Source organism: Kogia breviceps, chromosome 6 (assembly GCF_026419965.1).
Source record: "Kogia breviceps isolate mKogBre1 chromosome 6, mKogBre1 haplotype 1, whole genome shotgun sequence".
Classification (NCBI taxonomy): Eukaryota; Metazoa; Chordata; class Mammalia; order Artiodactyla; family Physeteridae; genus Kogia; species Kogia breviceps.
In genome coordinates, this window is record NC_081315.1 from 7,343,440 (window position 1) to 7,369,659 (window position 26,220).

At 42.0% G+C, this 26,220-nt stretch overlaps 1 protein-coding gene and 1 pseudogene across 1 annotated transcript; one reads left to right on the top strand and one right to left on the bottom strand.

Annotated features, from left to right (window-relative positions):
- Positions 1-10,585: 10,585 nt before the first annotated feature.
- APELA (apelin receptor early endogenous ligand) lies at positions 10,586-16,337 on the top strand. Its single transcript, XM_059067521.2, has 3 exons — positions 10,586-10,721; positions 11,900-11,989; positions 16,247-16,337. Exons 1-2 carry the CDS (start codon positions 10,646-10,648, stop codon positions 11,986-11,988), a joined length of 165 nt encoding a protein of 54 aa, XP_058923504.1. The 5' UTR covers positions 10,586-10,645; the 3' UTR covers position 11,989; positions 16,247-16,337.
- Positions 12,712-26,220, bottom strand: part of LOC131758902 (tripartite motif-containing protein 75-like) — a 31,740-nt pseudogene continuing 18,231 nt past the window's right edge.

Below are 26,220 nucleotides of genomic sequence, written 5' to 3' on the forward strand. Positions count from 1 at the left end.
GGTAAACTATCTACATGGATGGAAGCTGAAGGTTAGCACAGTGGTTAGAAACGTGAGCTCGGGATTCGAATCCCGCCTCTGCCTCCTAACCCTCTGAAGACAGGCAAGTTATTAGCCTCTCTGTGGCTCAATTTCACTGCTCATAAAATGGAGAAACAATCGTTTCTGCCTCCTAGTGCTGTTATGGATAATGTAGAATAATGTATGTACTCAGAGCCCTTGCCATATGTCATGAGCTCAGTAAATGGTTGCTATATTTATTATTAAAACACTGGTTATTGGTGAACCGAACTTTTATGCCAAATGATAATATATCAAGGATAGTGATTTAGCTTCCCCCAAAGCTGTACACAGCACCTGTGGCAAGTCACGTCTTATGATAATGTAACGGAAAGCACTCTTGCTTGTTAAGTCCTCCGCTGAAGTTAGACTAGATAGAACCAAGTCAAGAGCTCATGTGCCCGCAGTGCAGCAGTGTGCCCCAAGGTGAGCGGGACACCAAGCCAGGGAGTGGGAGACAAGCCTCAGATCCTCTCCCACGTGGTCTTTGGGTCGGGCGTGTTTCAAAACAAAGAGGCTGGATGAATCACCGTCTTGTGCCACTTCTTAGTCTAGCTCAGGAGTCAGAACGTCTCTGGTTTAGATTCTCTGGCCAAGTGGTCCACGGCTCAGCGTCTGGGAGCTCATCTTGCCCTGGAGAAGCAGCCTGGGTTTATATGTTAATGATGATATATCCACAATAGCAGTTTTAGTGCATTAACTCTGTTATTGACAGCAGCAATTTAAGTCATCTGATTCTGGCTGATGAGTGTTCAGTTAGCAAAGGACTGAGGTCAGAGGGGACAAGAAACGGAATGACGTTTTGGATGGAGAGATTAATCATAAACTTGGTAAGGGAACTCGGTTTTAGGGGGGCTCGGTTTCAACGTGCCACGTTGGCGTCTTATTTATTAATCAGTGTATCCTATGTACTATGCGGCTTAGGATATAGAATAGCACCACTTGGTAATACTGTATTTATGCTGAAAATATGTGGTCTTGGTCTGTGTTCAAGAGGGGCCGGCTAGTATATGATCAGCTCTCCCAGGTAAGGGAAGGAAAAGCCAGTAGTGTGGGAATAAGAAACATACTACCTGTCATTAATAAACAACAGTGAGGCTATGTGGGCAGGAGGAGCGTTGCTAACCCAGACCCCCACGAGCACCTGAGGGAGAGTTTATGTGGGCTCCACCTAGCAACTACCTGTGTGTGCGTCATTTCTCACTGAAAAAATCATTAAAAGTAAAGGAATATGTTCTCCAAAAGGGTGAAGGGGAAAGCCATCTCCTTAGTAATTCTGCCTTGCAATTCTCCTTCCACCCTATTTCGCTGACATCAATCTTCCTGCATTCGACTTTTAAAAAGAATGAGACTAAAAAGGAATCAGAGAAACAGAGATTCAGCAGAAAACAAAGTGAAGAGGTTGATCACCTTCGCCAGTTTTAGTTTTAAGACGAGATTTTATGGCAAATGACACTGTGTTGTCCTGTGCTGTAATCAGGAGACCAGCCTCTTTACCTCTCACGCTGAGGTGTGATTAGATGCCTAGCAAAGTATTTTCAAAATTTAACGTTGTTCCCGTAAGATTGTAATTCCAGCTCTACAGCTTCCTTAAGTTCATTTAACATGATATGGCCTTAGTGTTACATTTTACTAGGAGCACTCATGCTGTGTGGTGATTACATTTGTGAAACAGCTTTTCCTAAAAGTAAACAAATAAAGACTCCATTGAAATTCCTTAACATGCAAGCTCTCTCCCTTTGTCTCCCTCCAACCCCTTCTTTCTCTTTCTCTCCCATTTTTTCCCTCTTGCTTGGCACTTTATTCCTTTCCCTTTCAAATGACTAGCTTACCATAAACATTTTTCCTCCCCCCACCACAGGCACGCGCACACACGCACACACACACACACACACGCACACCAGGCACCACTCACCCAACAGTGTCTGCTACTGATTGGCTTCCGCCAAAAAGGACAAAGGGTCAGTTAGAGGAGCCATCCTTCAGTCTGCAGTGGAAATCTGGAAAAATTGCTGAAATTGGTAGAAGTAACTGCCCTTATAGCCCTGCAGACAATTAAGTAATTGGATCCATATGTGCTGGCGTGTAGAATATTTCAATGAAATTAACTTCAGCGTGGGGCTCTGATTTCAGTAAGAAAAGGGGCAGAAGCAAAAAAACACACCTACAATGATCCACCTAGTTTATTTCTTGGCAAGTGAGTATCACATCTTCTACAGAGACTCAGGCTTGTGTTACAGGGGAAGTGGGTGTCTTAAAGCTGTCCGCATGAAAGCAGTAGCCTAACCTAAATTATTAAATGTCTCTAAGCACATAATGCATGCATACATGTACTCTATAACTCCATAATCATTAGATTTCTGAAAAATAACATTTGACTGGGAGTTCATCAGTCAGAGATCTAATATGATTAATTCATTTGAAGACAAGAGCATGAATAAAACTTAAATTCAAATAAAGCTTTATTAAAAATGCAAATCACTTTCACTATAAATATTAAGGAAGACTCCACGGAGTTTAACTCATAAAAAAGACTGTTTTATTTCTGCAGCTGTGGAGAGGTAGCTAGCAACTCAGAAGAGGAACTCCAGGGTGTCACTGTCTGGGTTCAAATATTTCACCCTTTCAATCCTGAACTTTATCTTACTCCCTGGTAACATCCTGCAAAATATCATTTCTCTTTCCCAGAGAGAGAATCCAGTCTGGATTCTAGCTACGTAACCTTGGAAAACTCTCTGTTTCTCTACACCCAAGTTGCCTAATTTGTAAAACAGACATAGGGTTGTTAATTAAACTCGTTAATTCAAGTAAAGTTCTTACAATAATGGTTGGTATATAGGAGGTGACAAACAGAAGATCTTTCACATTGAACTTGTCGTCTCTAACAAGAACTATTATGGTGCATGCTTATTCTATCACCTTGCTTTGGCCTCTGCAAGCCAGTTAATGCCAGTTTTCTTGTTTGTATGAAGGAAGAGATAGGACTTCATTTCTAACATTCTGTATATATATAAAATACACGTATAATGTGTACATTTCTTGGACATTTCTTGGACTTCAATAGCACATGAACTAGTTTAGATATTGTTGTGTGTGATATGGGTCCAACAAATCTCAATCAGTCACGGTATCTGAGTAGTAATTGATCGCAAACATTGCTAGTTCAGGTGCCAAGTCTGGGGAAGGCAGAGGCAGAACCACGATAATAGATAATAATAAAATTCTCCTTCCAGCCAGGTCAAGAGATGTGACAGAGAAGTGTACCCAACACCCCTGTCACACAGCGCGTGAGCGCACTCACTGTGTAAAAGAAAGAGTTGACCATTCTTCCTGACTGACTATTGGGAAGAAAGTCAGGCAAAGCGTAGCAACACTAGACACCTCACCGGGGCACCCAGGGGTAACATTAGTTGGACTGGAGTCTCTGGGAAAGGGAAATGACATTTTACAGGATGTCACCAGGGAGTGAAACAAAGGTCAAGACTGAAAGGGTGAAGTGCTTAGAAATTGATCAGCACGGTCTTCTGCACTTTGTCAACCACCCACCAGCTGGCATGTTACCACAGAGAGCTTAATGTGAGACATGGATGCTTTGGGCTTACATTTTTCTTTCTTATAAAATGCAACAAAATCCCTGCATATACCAACTGTTCACTTCATCTTTATGCCATCAATTAGTGATCCCTCTTAAATTTTCAGCCAGAGGAAACTGAAGTAGAGACAAACCGGGTTTCGGAGAACTTCAGAATGTATAAATTTAAAGACTAAATACCTCACATTTTAAATGAAGGATATGATAAAACAACTTGACCAAAGCCATATGACTTAGCGACAGAAGCCAGGACTAAAAATTCAAGTTGCCTGACTCTAAGGTCACGCTAATCCCATTACATCAAACTGCCTTCACTTTCGGAGATGAACAAAATCTTCACAAGCCAAGATTCAAATAGCAAGTTTCTGTTCTGTCAGTTAAACTCTTGACCATTCAAGCTCTGTGGTTCAGAGGAGATTCAAAATTCCATGACTCTCAAAGTCTTAAATATACCCTCAAAGAATTCCAACACAAGGTTTACTAGCAGCTTTACAGCATATATATCTTACGCTGGCCAAAAAGTTTGCTTGGGTTTTCCCATTATGGAAAAACCCAAACAAACTTTTTGGCCAACCCAGTAATTCATCCAGTGAACAATAATTGTTGTCTTGGAATCATCTGGATTTATTATGAAAATTCTTGAGACTGTTTTTGACAAAAAATAAGCATATAAACAAGGTTAAAAATGGGGTAGAGGGCTTCCCTGGTGGCGCAGCGGTTGAGAGTCCGCCTGCCGATGCGGGGGACGCGGGTTCGTGCCCCGGTCCGGGAGGATCCCACATGCCGCGGAGCGGCTGGGCCCGTGAGCCGTGGCCGCTGAGCCCGCGCGTCCAGAGCCTGTGCTCCGCAACGGGGGGAGAGGCCACAACAGTGAGAGGCCCGCGTACCGCAAAAAAAAAAAAAAAAAAAAAAAAAAAAAAAAAAAAAAAAAATGGGGTAGAGAAGATAAATCCAAAACATCTCACTTCTTTTTTTTTTAAAGAGAGAAATATTACTAATTGGGATTTCTCCTATGTCAGTTGAACGACTTTTACCTAATTCACTCTTCCTTACAAAAATATGTCAAGATTACGAATATCCCTTTTTAACCTACCGCGATGACCAAAGTTTTCCTGACGCCATTTGCTCCATCACTTTAACCCAGTGGCCTCGGGAAGAATCACCACAATGTGGGGCTGTCTGAATGTTCCGCACGTGTTGCGACTTCTATTATTTTTGTACTTGATATAATTGAGAGTCTACTAAACCCATGACTGTGTTAATTTTTTCTTTTTCAGGTTTGCCAGGCATATGAGGGCTAGAAAGCTATCCATACTCTCAATCGTGTGTGCCTTTTCTGGAGTTATGGTTTCTTGTGAAAATATATGTTTTGGCTCAGATACTAGCTTGATGCAGCATTTATGATCAGTAATGTTTTTTCAACTAGCACATGTGCCCAAGAAGATCCTGGGAACATTTTTTTTTGGTTTGTTCCCTTATTGGTGAGTCTGCTTCCGGTTTTTTTTTTTTTTTTTTTTGCGGTACGCGGGCCTCTCACTGCCGTGGCCTCTCCCGTTGCGGAGCGCAGGCTCCGGACGCGCAGGCGCAGCGGCCACGGCTCACAGGCCCAGCCGGTCCGCGGCACGTGGGATCTTCCCGGACCGGGGCACGAACCCGCGTCCCCCGCATCGGCAGGCGGACTCCCAACCACTGCGCCACCAGGGGAGCGCCTGGGAAAATTTTTGAGTGAGCATTGTACTGAATAAATGCTTTAGCATACCCCGTGTTCTAACTGTACACATTTGCTGTCTCTAACGTGTCTAATTCACCGTTTCCTCCAAGCGGGGCGAATGCCAATTCTGGTCACACCTGTTTTCAAAACCAATAGTTTTTTTAATTTGCTAAGATTCTGTTTTCTATAACTTCTGCTGTTAGTTTCTTCTTCAGTGTTAATTTGGGACCCAAGAACAGCAGTAGATAAAAAAGGGAGGCCCAGGAGAACTAATGCAGGGAATGAAAACTGAAAAGCATGGGACTGGTCTAGACCCAGAGGTGGTCACCATGGAACCAAGGATCACAGGAAAGACGCAGAGCAAGCCAGAGGTCGGTCAATGTCCCGGCGTGAAATCTAGAGCGCGGGAAAGCAGAGACGGGGAAGAAATGGGAAGCCGGGGGAAATGAGGTCTCAGGCGGAAAACTGCAGTCAGAGCAAGGTTGGGAAGGGGAGGTTAACACACCACCCACCCAAGCAATCAAGAACCAAAGAGGAAACACTCTTGGGAAGGGAGACCCTAAAGCCAAAGTCTGCCTCCACCAGGATTAGTTTTAAATGTTTCCATCTATGGGCAGGAGCTAAGCCCACCACAGAGACAGACAGGGGGTTAACGAATGAAGAGCAGATCCTGACAATATTAAGATCTACTTTACTAGGAGCCTTAGAGTGGAATTTTATTCAACAGTAAGTCCGGTAACAAAGACATAGTAATGCAGAAAACGGGTATGATTTCCTACCCTCATGAAGTTGACATTTTATAGAGGTAGGTAAATACAGGTTATGGAGCAGTTACAGAACACAACTTTTCGGACTTGAAAGGTAACCTAATTTCTACCCTTATCTAGGTCCACTTCCATTAACAGCTATCCTAGCATTTGCCCTAATTCATTCCTGAACTTGTCTCTCTTTTTTTTTTTTTTTTTTCTTATTCACTTCTTCTAAGGGATTTTTTTTCACATATTCCTTCTCTTTGTTCCTATATCCACTTCTGGAGCCATTCTGGTTTTAAGTTCTCATTCGTTTTTTTAATATCTCATGATTCCCATATCCAATTCAAGTCAATATGAATTCAATATTTCTAGGCTCCAGAGAAGACATCAAAAGGAGAAAGGGCAAGTCTCTCCACTCAAGGAGATTTTATTTCTGCAGGAGTCCATATGTCCGCAAGAAGCTGTCAGACCAGGATGAATGTATGATGGCCCACACGGGAGGCATTATGTACTGTGGTGGTAAAAAGGCTATGATAACAGAGCACGGTTTCCAGATTCCCAGAACAGAACGGAAATCGCTTTCAGTTGGCAGCCATCAGGAAATGCTTATAGAGGAAATCTAATGAATTTATAAGAAAACTAAATTAAATTAGATAAAATTTAATGAGTAAACATTAAAATCAAGAGTAGGGACTGTGTCTGATTCCTCATTTTATCCCTAGTACCTAGAACCGGAGCCTGGAATGTGGTAATAATTTAAGTACACAACAAATATCGGTTGAACTGACCTTGAATGATTGGATTAAATCCTGGACAACTAGTAGGGCTTCAATTAAGTAAAACTGGGGCAAACAGAGCAGGTCTTTTCGAAGAAAAGAAAGACAGGACATGAGCAAAAATAAGAAAAGGGAAAAATGTGAGCGGGGGGTAGCCTAATTTGGATGGTTTCAAGTGTTTACAGAAGAGGCCTATTTGAAAGTTTAATGATTTTATATGAGACACGCTGGTTTCAGCATCGTGGTGAAAGCATGTGCCCCATATCAAGGAAAATGGCGGAAGGGGTAGGACAGCCAGGCAGACTCAATTCAGATGTCTGGCTGAAGGAGGCTACTAAGAAGGGGCCCAGGAGAGAAGTTTCGGGTTGGAGACACAGCACTACTGCAGGGAGAGGGCTGGAGGAACAAAGAGTGAGGCCCAGGTGGGGAGGAAGGCAGGACAGGCGGGGGAGGACCTCAGGACCAAAATCACAGGAGTAAGAAGCACTGGGCTGGGTGGACACAGGCCTCATCTTGGCTTTGCCATTAACTATTTACTTTGGGGGCGAGTCACTTACTTCTCAGTGTGTTCTCTCATGTGTAAAATGGAGATGAAACTTACATCATACTATCATGTCTAAATAAGACAACTTTTGTTAAATACCTGACATGTACAGTATACCACCATAAAAATGTTTTTATAGAATTACATAGAGAACATGTTTACTTAGAGAAGATACGAATATATAGCAGTATTGGGTTGGCCAAAAAGTACGGAACATCATATGGAAAAACCCAAACGAACTTTTTGGCCAACCCAATACACTGGTTTTCTAGGGCTGCTGTCACAAAGGACCACGAACTGCTGGAGCAGAGCAACAGAAATGTGTTCTCTCATCATTCCAGGCGCCAGAAGTACGAACTCAAGGTGCTGGCAGAGCTGATTTTTCTTGGAGGCTCAGACGCCGCTCTCTAACTTCCGGGGGCTGCTGGCAATCCTTGGCGTTCCCATGCTTGTGGTCGCCTAACTGCGACCTCCGCCTCTGTGGTCACGTGGCGTCCTCCTTGTTGTGTCTCTGTGCGTCTCCCTTCTCATAGCGACGACAGTCACGTTGGATTTAGGCCCCATCTAGCCCTCTATGACCTCATCTGAACTAATGACATCTGCAGAGACCGCATTTCCAAATAAGGTCGCATTCTGAGGTTCCAGGTTGGCATGAATTTCAACCCAGCATAAGAAGTATATTCCTAACGTATTCTTATTTTTATAATAGCTTTGACAGGCTATTATTGTAAGAACTAGGATTTGAGCCTTAGAGGGGAGGGGGACAAAATGGTGGAGGTCCCAGGTCAGGACATCTGAATTCCATCTATTCCTCTTCCCACAAGTGTAGCCTTGGAGGCTCCGCCCTCTTCAGTGGCTAGTCTTCTCATCTGATCCACAGGGGCCGGAACTTCAGAGTGTCTGGGGAGGACTAAGGGAAGTAATGCGTGTGACGCACTCAGCACGGCACTCGCCCAGAGGGACGGTGCTCAGCTCACTCTACGGAGGCCAACCTGTGCTGCAGACGGCCGGCGGTGGGGGCACAGGGCGAGGGCAAGGTTTCTGCTCACGTGAACGTGACTCACCATTCATCCACACGCGGGCTGGAAGCACTGCGCGGAGACCCACCCTCATCTTTACGACCTAGCACTCTGCCACTAAGATTTCCCCAGGCCAGCTTGTCCAATGCTAACTCAAGTGACTTACCACCACTCTTGATTCATGTCTCGTAGAAACGCCAGGTCACTGGCCACTGTCCAATGTCTAGCTTTGCCCATCAGCTTTTTTTTTTTTTTTTTTTTTTTTTTTTGCGGTACGCGGGCCTCTCACTGCCGTGGCCTCTCCCGTCGCGGAGCGCAGGCTCCGGACGCGCGGGCTCAGCGGCCATGGCTCACGGGCCCAGCCGCCCCGCGGCACGTGGGATCCTCCCGGACCGGGGCACGAACCCGCGTCCCCCGCATCGGCAGGCAGACTCTCAACCACCGCGCCACCAGGGAAGCCCGCCCATCAGCTTTAAGCACTATATTATTGGACTCCGAAAACCAACTGCTTAATCATCATCGTCAACTTCTTCTTAAGTTATTTTTGGAAAGAACAATTTAAAATATATGTAAATAAATAATGCCTTAACTTTCATAAATTTGTAATGTATTTGTAATACATTATCTTGCTTTATAACGCTTTCAGGTGGGAAACCAGGTAGCTTATTTACGTGACTTAAGCATAACACTTCGCGGTACCCCGACTGGTGGGAACGCCTTCCGCAGTACTTGCTTACATGAGCCGCGTTCTAGGAGGGCACTGCGGGCCACCCGGTAATGAAATACACAAGTCTGAATCAGTTCCGCGGTTTGTGGTAGTCACTATCTTATCCATCAAGAAGGCTGACCATAGTAATACCTTTGAATAGACTTAAGACTTGGACTGAAGTTATATTGTCAAAATCTGTATTGGTCTCCTATTGGTTTGCTCGATTTAACACTCAGTTTTGTCAGCCTGCGGCTGGTGTTCCAGGGTGCTGTACTGAGACGCTTACAGGGGGAGTAAAATCTGAACATTACCTTTGCTGTTCGTGAGGCACTGTTATATCATGAGTCCACACTCTTGTATTCAACCGATGTTACGGAATGATGTATAAATGCAGCAGGGCGGCGTAGTGCCCTTCGACCACCAGATGGGCAAATATTCTCAGGCCTTTAAGAAAATGATTTTAAGAATTGCTGTATGCTCCTGCCTGTTATAAAGTTCATGGATAAGCAGGCAGGCAGGGATTCTTACTGACTGATGTCTAAGATAAGCAAATCATGGATTAATTTCAAACCTGAGGAAGCCCAAGGTTGTATACCAACCACCTCAATCTAGAAAAGTGAAATACAAGAAAATTCCTGGCAATTCACAAGTTGCAGATGCTTTAGATTTGGTACTTGGGATCTACCTGAATTTGAGTGTGTCTACACTGTCATTTCCATTTACTTTATAGTTAAGTACAGTCATTTTCATTTGTAACAGCTACATATGACAGGCAAGGAAACACTTAAAACCACAAGCGATCTTGGAGCATGTGTGTAAAAGATGACACGAGACTGCTTTTGTCTTCTGAGCTCATTCCTAATTTGCGTCTGAAATATATCAGCCACCATATATAAATCTTTTAACAGAACCCAGATTTCATGAATTTGTGGCTTGCCTTAACTTACTTTTAAAAAATCCTGGATAGGGGCTTCCCTGGTGGCGAGCTTCAGATTTCCTTCTGAAAGGGACAAGAGACTTCCTGTCATTCCTCGGGGTTTCTGCACGTGACACCGCTGTGCGCACTGCAAAGTGTAAACAGATGTAAACGGTGAGGGAGGGAGCCAGGCCGGTGCGTGGTTCTACACACTCTCCACACCCCGCTCGGGGGGCGCGGTCCGCCTCTCCTAGGAGCCGTAGGCGGACATTTCCACCCAAGTCACAGGACGCTTGACTGGTTTATTTCACCAATATTGACTTATGGAAATCAAGGGGCGTGGCCGGGGCGGGAGGAGGGGTCTGGGGCCGAGGGGGGCTCCGACCGCAAAACAGCACCAGTAACCTTATCTGCAGGGATCATTAACCTTTCTGGAAAAGGCAGCTGGCTGTGCTCTGAGGTTTGTCCTCAGAATGTGAGGAGAGCCACACAGATACCGCAGAGACTGTTCAAAGACTGCTGGGTTTACCTTGCGAGCTTTTGCTCCACCGTGGCGTGGCAGAAAAATGAGATTGCAACAATTCTTTTTTCTGTTTCTTGTTTTTATGATGAGTCTTCTACTTATCCAAGGACAGAGACCAGGTAGGTCTTGGACGGATTTGTACCGAGTGACTTGTTTTCGTGCCTGTTTGTGTGAATGGGCCTCTGAGCGTGTCTGTGTCTCTGTCGAAAATCGCGTAGGTGTGCTTGGGGGTGAGTGTGTAGGATTTCAGAAGTATGTTATCTATCCCGTTAGGTCTGTTATTTGGATATTTAAAAAAATAGCTGGATTTTAGAATGATGATAAATAGTTGACCACTATTTTTCTAAATTCGAAGAAAACTGACCCCAAAGCTTACATAGATATGGTGTCCTTATAAGTAAAAAGAGCTGTTGTTTCTAGACATATAGTTAGATGTGTGACTTTTAAAAGTGCCATTTTAGTATTATTGTGCTTACAGAGCCAAAAAAAGTAAAAAATATGTATGGTCAAGATAAATAATATTAATTTACTTGACACATTTTTCAAGGATTATATCAGTCATGTTGTTCTTAACTAACAGGGATTTAGTAAACAAAGTTAAAGTGCTTTTACTTCAGAACCAAATATCTAAGATTTCAAAGTGCTGCCAAGTAAAAAAGAAAACAAAATTAAGAGTTTTCTAAGGAAAAAGCCAACGCAAATTTTAAATAGAAAGGTGACAGCGTTTATATCTAAATATGTTAGAGTATTCACTTGATAATATACTTCTCCACTTACAACAGAAAATGGTGCATAAGTGGTTAAACACTCAGTCTCTGCCTTTTAGTTAGAAGTTTGATCACTGAGACTATTTCAAATGACGTTTCCTGGTCTGACCTCTTTACATAAATAAGAAAAAAGTTTCAAATTAGCAATTCAGAAAGCAGCTGATCCCTTCTTAATGTTGATAGCAATTGCTATTCAAACTGTTTCTCCTCTCAAAATACAGAGCAACTTGGACAACAGTCTTGTAAAATAGTTGTGATTAATTCACTATGTAAACTAAGAAGTCTAGAAACGTTCAGAAAGAAGTCATGTAGGAGAAGAATTTTACTATGAATTCCCACCGTCAACAATGAACTGTTAGGAATACCCGTCCTGAATTTGCATCCCATTAATTTTTTATATCACAATCACATCTGAACAGATAGCAAATAATCACAGTATAATTTGGATCGAAAGTATCCCCTCACAGTGTTCAGGTGAAACCACAGCTAATTTTCTGTAAAAGCCCCTGATGCCCCCCTCTGTTTTCCAGCTGACGCGGCAATGAGAAGAAAGCTGCACAGGCGCCACTGCCTGCAGAGGAGATGGATGCCTCTCCATTCCCGAGTGCCCTTCCCCTGAGGTATTTCTGACGGAGAGGGTTTTGCCACATTTAGGCAACGTGCCGGATTAGAGACACCTGAGAACGCGTACATGGCTTCAGAGCGATGTCAGTTTAAGGAATATGCACACTAACGGCTTGCATACCAACAGTGAAATGACATGATGCTTGGGAATGGCTTTAACCATTTAATGGGATGCAGGAGGAAAATGTAGGAAAATCTTGATAATTGTTGAAGCTGAGTGATAGTTATATGGGGATTAATACTATTGTGTCTGCGTGAAAATTTGCATAATTAAAAAAATCAGGCACGAGGAGAATGTAATTAATTACAAAGGTATCTTTAAACACGTGTTTTGAAAATCTCTGACGAGCTCCCTACGTTACCCCGAGCAAGCACGTTTCCCATTAACACCGCTCTGTGCTCGAAAGCGTTCGGACACGTTTACCCAGCACCACCAAACGGATGACGTATTGGCCTCGAGACTCTGTAATTTATTTTTCCTGAAAATATTTCTTTTCATATATAAAATCAACTTAATATTAATGACATGGCAGCTTTCCAGCTTCACGAATAGAACTGGTCTTGATGGTTATTGCATCTTTACGGATAAATTCTGAATAGAATTTTGTTCCTGGTTTTACACTACCACCATCACCAGTAACACTGCTTGAATCAGTTAACACCAAACACTGCCCAAGTGTGTTACTTCACGCTGAAAAATAAGAAACTTGACATTCCATTGTAATTATTTTAAGCTCTTTAATTCACATGAAATATAGCTTCCTTCACAGAAATATCCCTCAGCTGGTTAACATAACACAGGCAGTTGCTAAATTAGCCTATTCATTTGGCCTGTGGACTGGAGCATTTATGGCACTATAAATTTTCCTCACAAATATTGTGGCAGGACCTTCAGCCCTAAGTGAATTAGAGTGAAGGAAAGCAAAAGAAGGGCGTCAGGAAATACGAGCTTACAGGTTGATGTGGGAATGAGGTGGGGGCTTTGAGGTAGGGACAGTTAGGCAATCTCACTGAGGATCTTTGAGGAGGACTCTGTGAGAAGGAAAAAGTGACGGAGTAAAGGTAATCGGGCTTTCCCATCAAGTGAGCTCAAAGTCTCAACCAGGGAAAAGAATGATCGCTGTGCCTGGTGTTTAATACATGCTTTTCAAACCGGTGAAGACCCTGTAGTAGGATATTAACTAAAGGAAGAGCAGCTCAGTGATAAGCATTTACCAAGAGGACTGAGACAAAAACCCAAGTTCTCTACGCCTGCATCTCTAACAAATTACTCTTTGCTATCAAAATATGAAAAAGAAATTTGGTGGAGAAATTCAGAAAGATACAAGAGGAAGTTCTTGAGAAGCCAATTAATAGGGACTAAAACATGCTTCAATTTTTAGTTTTAAAACACACTAAAAGTGTTTCATATGTTAAAAAATCCTTTGGTGTATGTCGATAATGAATTTCAGTCTCTCATATAAATAACGGTAAAATCTGTGCTTAGGAGGAGTGGAGAAGTTCAAGATTTTTCCAGCACTCCTCCACAGACAACAAAGAGGCATTTCACGGTAGCAAGGGAATTCCTGCATATGCAGGAAAGGATGCCTCACAAATGCAAACAAAAGCCCTTAGTCAGCCACAGGTTATACTGGCTTTCTCCACAAAACACCTGCCATAAAAACTAGGGCTGTAAGTAAACAAGATAGAGTAGTGAAATTTGAATTGTCCAAAAGTTAAGGAAAATTTTGACCTATAAACCAAATTTGTAAACCAAAGGGAAACGTAAGTCGAAGCCATATAAACTATTTAATAATAGCAATCCTTTACGAAAGTTGGGTAATCCTTTTAAAGAACTGCTCAGGTTACAGCATCCATTTTCTCAGTGTTTAGACTAGTCCTACATTCCAGCTACAGTTCTTTGAAGAATGTGTAAAAGTCACATTTTGGAATCCAGCAATAGTATAAGAGCCATTGAAAGAAAAACGTTAATTTCCCCACAGGGAACTATATTTAATATCCAGTGATAAACCATATAGAAAAGAACATGAAAAATATATATATGTATAACTGAATCACTTTGCTGTACAGCAGAAATTAAAACATTATAAAGCAACTATACTTCAATAAAATTTTCTTAAAAATTAAAAAAAAGACAATTTCCCAAGATCTTGCTCAGCCAGTGCTCTAAGTGCTATCTTCAAGTTTGATAGCATGGCTCTCAGTGCCCTAAATACCTGCATCTTTTTTATATGTCTTGCAACAAAGGTACTTTGACTACTAGATAAAGGCACTATAGACATAAGTAGTGGAACTCTGAGGCTGAATCTCTCTTCATTTGTCCCCCCCTCTGTTTTCTACATGCTTTAGATAAAATCACATGTCTTGACTTCATTCAGTTAGGGTCAAGGAAGACTGTAAAGGGATAGGTAAGGTAAACATTCGACTTTGAAGTTTTACAGATTAACCTTTCAGAGTGGTTTAGACTTTCAGCTCACTTGATGGGAAAGCCCGATTACCTTTACTCCGTCAATTTTTCCTTCTCACAGAGTCCTCCTCGAAGATCCTCAGTGAGATTTCCTAACCTTTGAGGTAATTAAGTAGAAAATCTTGTCATACAAAATTTATTTTCTGATACTTTTTTTTCTCACAAATAGTGTGGCATGACCTTCAGGCCTAAGTGAATTAGAGTGAAGGAAAGCAAAAGAAGGGCGTCAGGAAATCTGAGCTTACAGGTTGCTGTGGGAATGAGGTGGGGGCTCTAACGAGGTCCCCTTCCAACAGTACCATCTCACCACAGCCCTGACTGTGTCGTTAAATATGTGCTCTAGGTAACGACACACTCCGTTAACACATACTCTTTCTAGCCTTTTCATAACAGTTAGAGTACATGTTCACGGTATAACAGTTTTTCTAACAGTCTGGAAGAATGTGAAGTCAAAAGTAAAAGCCTTCCAGCCTCCTCTGCTGCCCATTTTCCTTTCCCAGAGGTAATGGCTATGAAACTATTTTTGGTAAAGTTACCTTTTAAAATTGAGACCCTTGATTACCATTCAAATGTAAATGCTTCTATTTTCTGCCTTAAAAAAAATTTTTTTTGTGGTAGTTGATTTACAATATTGTGTTAGTTTTAGGTGTACAGCCGAGTGATTCAGTTACACATTTTTTTCAGGTTTTCCCCACCGTAGGTTGTTACAAGCTATTGTAGGTAGTTCCTTGTGCCACACGGTAGGTCCCTGTTGCGTACCTGTGCTATGTGCACAGTAGTTGTATCTGCTGACCCCGTTAATCTGTCACTCCTCACTCGCCCCTGTGGTAACAGTAAGTTTGTCTTCTATGCCTGTGGGTCTGTTCGGTACATAGATTCAGTTGTGTTATTTCATTCCACTCCTACGCTGGGTCTTGGTGTGCTTTCTCCACACCCAGAAAACCAGCCCCGCCCTTAAAGTCATGACCCCCCACCCCTGACCAAACCCCTGCTCCATGCAGCTGTCCTGTTGTCCTGGCCCCTCCACTCCACTCTGCCTCTTTGTCTTATCCGAAAGCCAGCTCCGCCTTCAGCACACAGCCCCCGCTTTAGTGGAGCACTCCACCTCCAACTTTAGTGGCGCCCTCTGAAAATAACTCTTCTTACTTTTAAGCACCTCTGATTCCCATTCAGTTATATTTCAAGCCTTTCATGACCTCCAGTTTCCTTAAACTTTTTAACCTCCTTAACCAACTCACAGCAAGAGATGATTCCTCTTCCCAGCGAAAATGGAGGGAAGCAAGCCTCAAAACCAGACCCTGCCCTCAAACTACCAACATCTACATCTGCAGCGTCTTCTGCTCTCCCCTCCTGGTCTTTCATTAGGAGATCCCTTTCTTGGTTACGGTTCATCTCTCCACACCTCAGGAACCTCGATCCAACAATTACTCCCTTTCTTCCCTAGCATGTTCAGTATGCCCAAACGGATCGATCTCGTCTCAAAAAGAGAAAGAGAAAGAGAAAGAAGGTGCACCCTTGGCCCCATAGAGCTCTCTGGTGGCCAGCCCAGGTTCCTCTCTGCACAGCCACACTTCTTGAACAGCGGCTGCTTCCTTTCCTCCCATGTATTTTCCATGCACCGTTCCCACTGCATTCTGGGAAAGGTCCCTAGTGACTCCCTTCTTCTCTAATTCAGTGAACCCATCAGCTGTCTCCACGGGTCAAGTTGTAGAATGAATATTCCTTGGTTTCAAAGATACCCTGCTCCCTTCTGACCATCTCTGGAATAAATCACTATTCCTTTCAGGACCTGTACAGAGTGTCCAACTGCCCACCCGGAACCAGCTCAGCTGCCCTGCAGACACCTGAAGCCCATGGCCACAGTGCACATGCAGACCTCCACCACGGCTTCTGCACAGCTGCTCCTGTAACTCAGCTCTCTGGTCCAATGCCGTGCATGTCATCAGGAAGGACTTCCCCGGTGAGCCTTTCTGTAAAAGAGCAGCACCGAAATAAAGTGTGAAAACAATCCTTCACCCTGCCCCAGATATCTCCCACTTTCCTTTGCCTGGACTGGTTTTCTCCATGATACCGAACGCCATGTGACGGAACGTACATTTACTCTGCTGTTTGTTTGGCACCTTCCTCTCGTCATTAGAACGTCAGTTTCATGAGAACAGGAACTCCGCTCTGGTCATCAGCTCTTCAGAAATATTTGATGAGCGACTGAATGAATAGCTAATTCCTCCCACTCACATATCTCCCCCGTGTTCGCAGAGTTACTGTGTATTAGGCACTGTGCTGTCCCAACCTAAACTTCTGAGCCGGGTGCCCTAGCGTCCAGTTCTGTTTGGCTGCTCAGCCTCTCGTTTCTCCCTGACAACCCGCTTCCTCCGCTTCATCTCTTTATTACTATTTCAGTGCCTGTCATGTCATCTCTCCAACGTGACGGCCACACCTTAACTGAGCACTCCAGCCTCCAGGTCTCTTCTGGAAAATCCATTTTCTGTTTTATCAACTGATCTTTTTAAACTGAAAATCCAATCATGTCACACCTTGATTAAAATCCTTAACTCTCTCTGGAGCCTTCTGGACAGTGAGAACTCCCATAATTTAACAAACAACACATTACAAAGGGGACCTCTGTGGCGTCACCTCTTCTCCCCTGCCCTTTCCCAGAGTGGGTAAGAGTTAAGACGGGACAGCCTAGGTTCTAGCTCTGGCCACACAGCTCACCCACTGGTGATCTCTGGTAACTCACTTATCTCTTTCTAAGCCTCCTTTCACTTCCAGACCTGTAAAATGGAGCTGGTGATGGTATGTACCTTATCGTAAGTGTGCCTAGCACATAGTAAGTGCTAAGCAGATAGTAGCTAGAATTATTAACATGGCTTTAAAGTCAGTCCATTCTTCACCTCTTGCCCTTCCTCAAGCTACCCTTCTGCCTACTTACTCTTTTCCTCACTATCAAGTCGTCCTTCAAGACACCTTCCCTGGTTTTGATACTCCTACAAATGTTATTCGATGCCCACTTTTTGCTGTCAGCCCCGCTTGCATACTTCTGTCAAAATACCCGACTCACGGCCCTGTAATAATGCGTTAACTGACTGGACTCCTCCTTACCTCCCTCCACACGCTAGGAATTCTCTGAAGGCAGAGGGTGGGTGTTCTGACTTTGTTAACTTAACATTTGTTAAGTGGAGCACAGAGTACAGAATAGTGAGCCTTATTGCAACAGCTGACCATCGATATGCTGAAATAGAGAAGTTTATGACAGTCCTGGAGGAAGCACCCGGCATGCCTCAAGGGGCCACATGGGGAGGCCAAGGCAGAGTGCAGACGGAGAGAGGGGAGCTGGGGGACACACGTGCCTTTAGTGGGGTCTGTGGTGGAGTCCTTTGGATTTCTGGGCAAGGGCCTGATAAGTCAATTCAGACCAAAAGAGCATGGTTTTGGCAAGCCCCAGGGGGTCTTATCTAAGGGGCACATAAGGTAACCAGGCCCTGGGAGACAGGGAGACCGCTGATCACAAGGGCTGCTGGGGTAGTCACGTCGGGAACTTCCATTTGCCTGTGACCTGGCACTGCCCTCCGGGGCAGGGGCTTCGTTTGCGGGAGGCGCTGGTGTCAGCTGAAAGCCCCACGCAAAATGCATGCCTGGCAGCAACACGGCGGGGTAGCTTAGCTGGACTCCCATCACTGGGTTGTATTGATTTATCTTCCTATCTTCAGCCGAAAAAAGTGCCTGGAATACAGCAGACACTTGGAAAATTTTGCTCAAAGCGATGAGGTGAAACTTTTTTCAATATCTATTGTCTTAGTAATTTAAGAGGTACAACTGCCAGGCCCCGACACACATTCTCGGCTCTATTCCCTGATGCTAACTGCCAGACCGAACTCTCCCTCCCGCATCTCACCCGGTTCAAACCCTGCCTCTCCCCCAGGGCTCTCTGCCAACTCCACTTCCTGTGTGAGGCCCGCCCTCCTCCAAATAGCTTAAAATAATTTTCCACTCTCAACAATCACTGCATTTTTATCGGTAGGTTTTTAAAGTCATTTATCACGTTCTACTTTATTTCATCAAATTTTACCAGTACTGGAATGTGAGCTCCTCGAAGATAAGACTTGGTCCCTAAAGTTTAGACTATAAACCTTTATAGAGTATGAAGAGCGGAGAGCAGCTCGAGGTATAGGGGAGTCTGGCACGGACTATAGTATCTGTAGCACGTCTTGCCCAAGACTAAATAAAATATAGAAAATTACTGTTTTCTCAGTTAATCATAGTCTAGTGTCCAAAGACCACGTCAGAGAAAATCCCTCGGGATCCTAATTTACCCATAAATAAATAAAACCTTTTTTAAAAGACCCTGATGCCTTTATGATAATATATACAATAGAACATACTGAATATTTAAATACACAGCTATGTTTTACATATATATTATTACAATAAATGCACATTCCCCTATGCAAAATATGCATAGGATGGACTAAAGCCAAATTTCAGAGTTTTCTTCACGTTGGAAGCTGATTTCTCATTACAAAGTGTGTAATAATTCTTTTTGCAGATATTTAGTTAAGGTAGCTGTTGTCTAATAACATGTTTAGGAATCTGAAGTCTCTTTGTAGCATAAATTTTTTGTTTGTTCTCAATTATGTATTCAATTAGTGACCTAGTGATATCAGGTAAACTTTATTATTGCATAGCAGTAATGTATTTGAAAAATATGTCATTCTTAAACAATAGCAAGAGAATATTTTTTAAGTGACTTGAGAAAAACAAAATCACTTGTCATTAACTTCTTCAATACATTCCACTTTGGGATGTATTTTTTTTTAACAGTGATGTGGGATATTGAATGCCACAATTCTCTCCACACTACCAATAATATCAAAATGTTAGACGAATTCTACTTTCCTGATCTTAACAAAATTATTAGCAATTTTCACCAGAAACATTCAAAATCTTGTCAGTGTATCTACAATTCGTCAGACTACTGCCAATTCATAATTAAAATCCTTGACAGTTTACCTGTTACCACTCAGAATATTTATAAATACAATAATAATGCAAACCACACGTCTTCTGCTTTGCTTTGTTCAAATTCTACTAGAGAAGAAGAGCAGGCAGGACGGACAGGCTTTCCCAAGGCCTCCTTCTCTGGTCTCAGCCCTGCACACCTGTGCTCATGCCTAGAGCCTGGGTCAGCCACCGCCACCATTCTAACCCCATCAGGCCTTCCAGAGCACTGACCCTTGACTGGTCCCTTTCTCCTGCTAAGACTGTATAATTCATTAGTTCCATAACTGCTGCCAGTATTACACGTTTTCCTGCTGCTCTGTCTTCATCTCATTGTTCTGGAAGAATCCTGAAGTCTTCAAACAGGCATGTTATTACTGCTGCTGGAGAACGCATAAGAAGTCAGATTGGAAATGCTTCAAATTCTTCATCGAATCCCAAACTGTACAGCACACCTACATTTCTGTGGTCAGCTTGCTGCCTTGCGCTCCACAATAACTGTTTCTAACTTCTTCTTTTCACCTCAAATTTTAGGCCCTAATCTTAGGGCAGGTGGCCTTGCCTCTCACACCACAGAGGAGAGAGAAGTCATCACATGGTACGTCCCTCAGCCTCCAGGTATAAAACAAGACTCCCACCTAATCCGCCTCCTACTCTGCCCACCCTGACCCTCCTCTTCCTCTGGGTTTCATGGAAGGTATGACCCTTGCTCTCTCTGCGTGTGGACCCCTCCCCACTTCCTCAGGAATCTCCAACTGCCACGTTCACACTGTCTTCATTCTCTTTGCCCTCTGGATCGTCACGTCAACACCGAGGTTTAAACGCTGGTAAGACTACAGAGTGAAACAACACACGCACACACTCCTTACTCAAGGCTCTCAAATGAGTCTTCTGTGCTCGTCATCTCCAATTCATTATTTTCCATTCACAGTTTAACCTACTCTAATCTGACACCTTCTTTAAAACAACGTCAGTCATCTTCATTTGCTTACTTTTCCCTCTGATTTCTCAGCAGAATTTAGCAACTGACTACACTCAATCTGCAAAAATCCCTTCCCTTAAATTCCAGGATACCAATACTTATACTTTTCTGCTAAATTCTCAGCTGACTCTCTGGCTCCTAGGCAGCTGTTATCTTACCTGGAAAGACTTGCATGGTGGAGTTTCTCTTCTCTCTCCTGCTCCGTTTCAGCCATTCCTTTGGCCTCAATTACCTCCTCACGCGGAGTGGTGATACTCTGCGGGAAGAAAGGAAGACCATCTCAATGAGAACAAGCAAAGCCTATTTATTCAGAGCTTGCTATGGCAAGGGAGTAACCCACTATGACTATTTGGCTATTAAGAATAATTCTGGGGCTTCCCTGGTGGCGCAGTGGTTGAGGGTCCGCCTGCCGATGCGGGAGACACGGGTTCGTGCCCGGGTCCGGGAGGATCCCACGTGCCGCGGAGCGGCTGGGCCCGTGGGCCGTGGCCGCTGCGCCTGCGCGTCCGGAGCCTGTGCTCCGCAGCGGGACAGGCCACAACAGTGAGAGGCCCGCGTACCACACAAAAAAAAGAATAATTCTGTTTTGAACGTTCACGTACAAGTTTTTGTTTGAACATATGTTTTCAGTTCTCTTGGGTGTATACCCAAGAGTGAAACTGCTGCATTGTATGGTTACTCTGTGTTTAACTTATTGAGGAACTGCCAAACTATTTTCTACAGTGGTTACAGCCATTTACATTCCTAACAACAATATGTAAGTGTTCCAATTTCTCTACATTCTCACCAGTACCTGTTATTACAGCCACGTTAGTGCATGTGAAGCGGCATCTCATGATTTTGATTTACATTTCCCTAATGACTAACAATGTAGAGCATCTTTTCATGTATCCACTGGCCGTCTGTCTATCTTCTATGGAGAATCAGCTCTCCAAATCCACTGCCCATGTTCTTCAATTGACTTGTTTTATTGTCAAGTTGTAAAAATTCTTTATATATTTTGAATACATGTCCCTCATCAGATATATGATTTGCAAATTAGTTTCTTCCATTCTATTGACTGTCCTTTCACTTTCTTGGTGTTGTCCTTTGAGAACAAAAGTTTTTAGTTTTGTTAAAGTCCAGTGTGTCTATTTTTTCTTTCGTTGCTTGTGCTTTATATGTTAAAACACCATTGACTAATCCAAGGTCACATATATTTACATTTATATTTTCTTCTAAAAGTTTTATAGTTTTGTATCTTACATTTATGTCTATGGTCCGTTTTGAGTTAAATTTTGTGTATGCTGTGAGGAAGGAGTCCAACTTCTTTGCATATGGATATCCAATAGTTCTAGCACAATTTGTTGAAATTACTATTCTTTCCCCCATTGAATTACCTTGGCACTACTGTCAAAACTCTGTTGATCACTAATGTAACGGTTTATTTCTAGACTCTCAGTTCCATTTCATTGATGTAATGTCAATCCTTGAACTAATCCTATAATACTTCTATTGATTACTGCATTACTTTAGCAAGTTTTTAAATCAGGATGTGTGAGTTCTCCAATTTTGTAGCTCTTCAAGCTTGTTTTGGTTATTCTGGTTCCTTGAATTTCCACATGAATTTTAATATCAGCTTGTCAGTTTCTGCAAAGAGCCAGCTGTGATTTGGATAGCATTATCTTTAATCTGCAGATCAATGTGGCAAGTATTGCCATCTTCACAATTATGTTTTTCAATACATGAACATGGACCCTTGAGCAACATGGGTTTGCATGGTGTAGGTCCACTTACGTGGATCTTTTTCACTAAGTGCCACGGTCCTACACAGTCCACGGTTGACTGCATCTGCGGATGGAGAACCGCAGATACAGAGGGCCAACTCTAAGGTTATACGCAGATTTTCAACTGTGTGAAGGGTCGGTGCCCCTAATCGCCATGCTGTTCAAGGGTCAACTGTAATCAGATCTAACTTCGTTTATCTCAACATTTTATAATTTTTTAGAATACAATTTTTATACCTCTTTTGTTTAGCTTACTCCTGATATTTTATTCTTTTGGTGCTATTTTAAATGGAATTTTCTTAATTTATATTTTTGAATTATTCATTGCTAATATATAGAACTGTAATTGATTTTTGCTTATCGACCTTATATCCTAAAACCTTAATAAAATTATTAATTCTCATAGATTTTAGTAGGTTCCTTAGGATTTGCTATGTATGAGCTCATGTCATCTGCAAATAGATGTAGTTTTACTTCTTCACTTCTAATCTGGATGCCTTTTATTTCTTTTCCTTGTCTAACTGCCCTAACTAGTCTGGTACAATGTTGAATAGAAGTGGTGAGAACAGACATCCTTGTCTTATTCCTGAGCTTAGATGGAAAGTATTCAGTCTTTCACCATTAAGTATGATGTTAGCTGTGGAAATCTGTAGATGTCCTTTATCAGGTTGAAGAAGACCCCTTCTGTTCCTAGTTTGTTGAATATTTTTATCGTGAAACAAAAGTGTTGGGTTGTGTCAACTGTTTTCTCTTTATCTATTACTACTGTGCACTTTCATCCTTTATTCTATTGAAATCATGTATTACAGTAAATGATTTTTGGATATTAAACCAATCTTGCATACCTGGGTTAAATCCCACTAGATATGATTTTTATATATTGCTGGATTCAGTATGCTAGTATTTCAATATATTTTTGCATCAATACATTCACATTGGTCTGTAGTAGTTTTCTTTTCTTGTGATGTCCTTTTCTGGTTTTGGATCAGGGTTACTTACATTGATCTCATAGAATGAGTTGGGAAGTGTTTCTACCTCTTCTATATTTTGGAACTGTTTGTGAAGGATTAATACTAGTTATTTAAATGTTTGGTAGAATTCACAAGTAAAGCCATTTGCCTAGGGCTTTTCTTTGTCAAAGATTTTAAATTGCTAATTCAATGTTTTTATTTGTTAAAGGTATATTCAGATTTCACTATTTCTTCTTGAGTCACTTTTGGTAGTTTGGGTCATTCCAGGAATTTGTTCATATCATCTAAGTTATCTAACTTTCTGGCATACAATACAGAATATTTATAATTTGTTCTGTATTTCTATAAGGTCTGTGGTGATGTTTTCTCTTTCATTCCTAAGTTTAGAAAATTTGAGTCTTTTCCTTTTTATTCTTGGTCAGTCGAGATAAGGGTAGTCAATGTTGTTGACCTTTTCACAGGACCAAATTTTGGTTTTGTTCATTTTCTCTACACTTTTCCCATTCTCTATTTCATTCATTTCTGTTCTACTCCTTACTATTTTCTTCCTTCTGTTTGCTTTAGATTTCATTTGCTTTTTTTCCTAGTGTTTTAAGGTGGAATGTTAGCCTATTGATTGACATATTTCTTCTTTTATTTATTTTTATTGATCTTCTTTTTTAATATGGATGTTTAGAGTTATAAATTTTCAGCTAAGCACAACTTTAGCTGCATCCCATACATTTTCATATTCATCTCAAAATAGTTTATCTCCCTTGTGATTTCTTCTTTGATCTAATGGTTGTTTAGAAGTGTGTTGTTAATTTCCAATTTGTGAATTTCCCAGATTTATTTGCTATTGATTCCTAATTTCATCCTGATGTTAAATCATCTATTTCTCATTTCAATTGTGTCAGTTTTTGCTTCATGTACTTTGAGGCTCTGTTTTTAGGTGTATATATCTTCATAATTATTTTATCTTTCTCAATTGACCCTTTTGTCTTTGTAATAATAATTTTTGTCTTAGAGTTTATTTTATCTGACATTAGTATATCCACTTCAGCTCTCTTATGGTTGCTGTTTGCATATTATCTTTTTCTATCCTTTTACCTTCAATCTGTTTTGTGACACTGACTAAAGAGTGTGTCTCTTGTAGACCATATAGTTGGATCATTTTTCTTTTACTGTCTGATAATATCTACCTTTTGAATGGTTTGTTTAGTAGATTCACATTTAGTGTAATTATTATTATTATTATTATTTTTCCCGGTACGCGGGCCTCTCACTGTTGTGGCCTCTCCCGTTGCGGAGCACAGGCTCTGGACGCGCAGGCTCAGCAGCCACGGCTCAGGGGCCTAGCCGCTCCGCAGCATGTGGGATCTTCCCGGACTGGGACACGAACCCATGTCCTCTGCATCGGCAGGTGGACTCTCAACCACTGCACCACCAGAGAAGCCCTAGTGTAATTATTGATATGGCTGGGCACATACCTGATATTTTACTTTTTGTTTTCTATGTCTCACGTAGTTTTTTCCCCTCTGTTCCTCCATTCCTCCTTTACTTTTTTTTTTTTTTTGCATTAAGTGAATATTTTCTAGTGTAATATTTTAATTCTTTTCACTTTTTTTCACTACGTTATTTTCTTAGTGGTTGCTCTAGGGCTTAAACAATACACATCTAAACTTATCTGAATCTACTTCAGATTATACTATTTTAAGTCTAGTAAGATACAGAAATACATATATAGTGCTATTGTCTCTTCCCTTTTAATTCTATCATAGTTATACATATTGCATACACACAGACATGTATATATATAACACATCCAACTTTGTCATAATTTTCACTTTATACAATTTTAGGTCCTTTAAAGCTGAAGGAAGAAAGGAAAGGAAGTATATATTTATCGAGTTGTTATATCAGCCTTCTTATTTATCATTTCTGGTTCTTGTCATTAGATTTTTCTGATATGTTAGTCTGTCAAGCTGTTTTAACAAAGTACCATAGACAGGGTGGTTTATAAGCAACAGAGATTTATTTCTCACAGTTCTTGAGGCTGGGAAGTCCAAGAACAAGGCACCAGCAGACTCAGTGTCTAGTGTGAGCCTATTCTTGGTTCATAGATGGTCATCTTCTTGTTGTGTCTTCACACGGTGGTAGGGAGTTCTCTGGTTTCTACATTATAAGGGCACTAATTCCAATCATGAGGGCTCCACCCTCATGACCTAAACACCTCCCAAAAGCCACACCTCCAAATACCATCCACTGGGGTTAGCTTCCAACATATGAGTTTTGGGGGAAAACTTCATCCTATAGCACCTGAATAAATGTTTCTCTGTTTGCTCTACTCCCTTAAGACAATTTCTGTAAACTTTAAATACTTTGGAAAAAAAAAAATTTCACCAGCTATAGCTGATTCACAGGGAAGAAGGACCACAGAGTTCCTTATACCTTCACTTTAAGTATTCTGCAAATTATGCATATTTTAAACATTGGTACTTAGTGGCAAATTGCTTCACCACTTTGCATTTCCAATAACAAGTCACGAGAATGTGTATTCCCCATACTCTCGCCAACACTCAATACTTTTAGTTTTTGCTCATAAGCAAAAAAACTCATCTCTTTTTTATGTTCAAAATGTAGACAGTCTGAGTTGAGAGATGATTCCTAGAAGAGGCATACCTGCATATTCTTACTGCTAAATTACAGTTGACACTCCAACATGACTATCAGGAAAGTGAAGGAGAAAGAAGCTTCTAGCAATGAAGCAAGAGACTGTTTTCATGTCTTTGGGAAGTGGTCAAAACAAACTGCCTAGGACAAGCCCCAGGAATCCCCTGGATGCACAGCCAGCCATGCTGGTATCCAGTCCTACAAACCAACTGGCTAGTACAAGCCCTGGGATGCATGGGCCACACAGCCAGCATCACCATGACCTGGCCCTGTCCACCAGTGGACTGGCAGCCACCACATGAAGCAGAGTGTGACAGCCAACTGAGCAGGGGGTCAGCCCCACCTACCAACATGCCCAAAGGACTCAGCCCTGCCACAACTGAAGGACTCA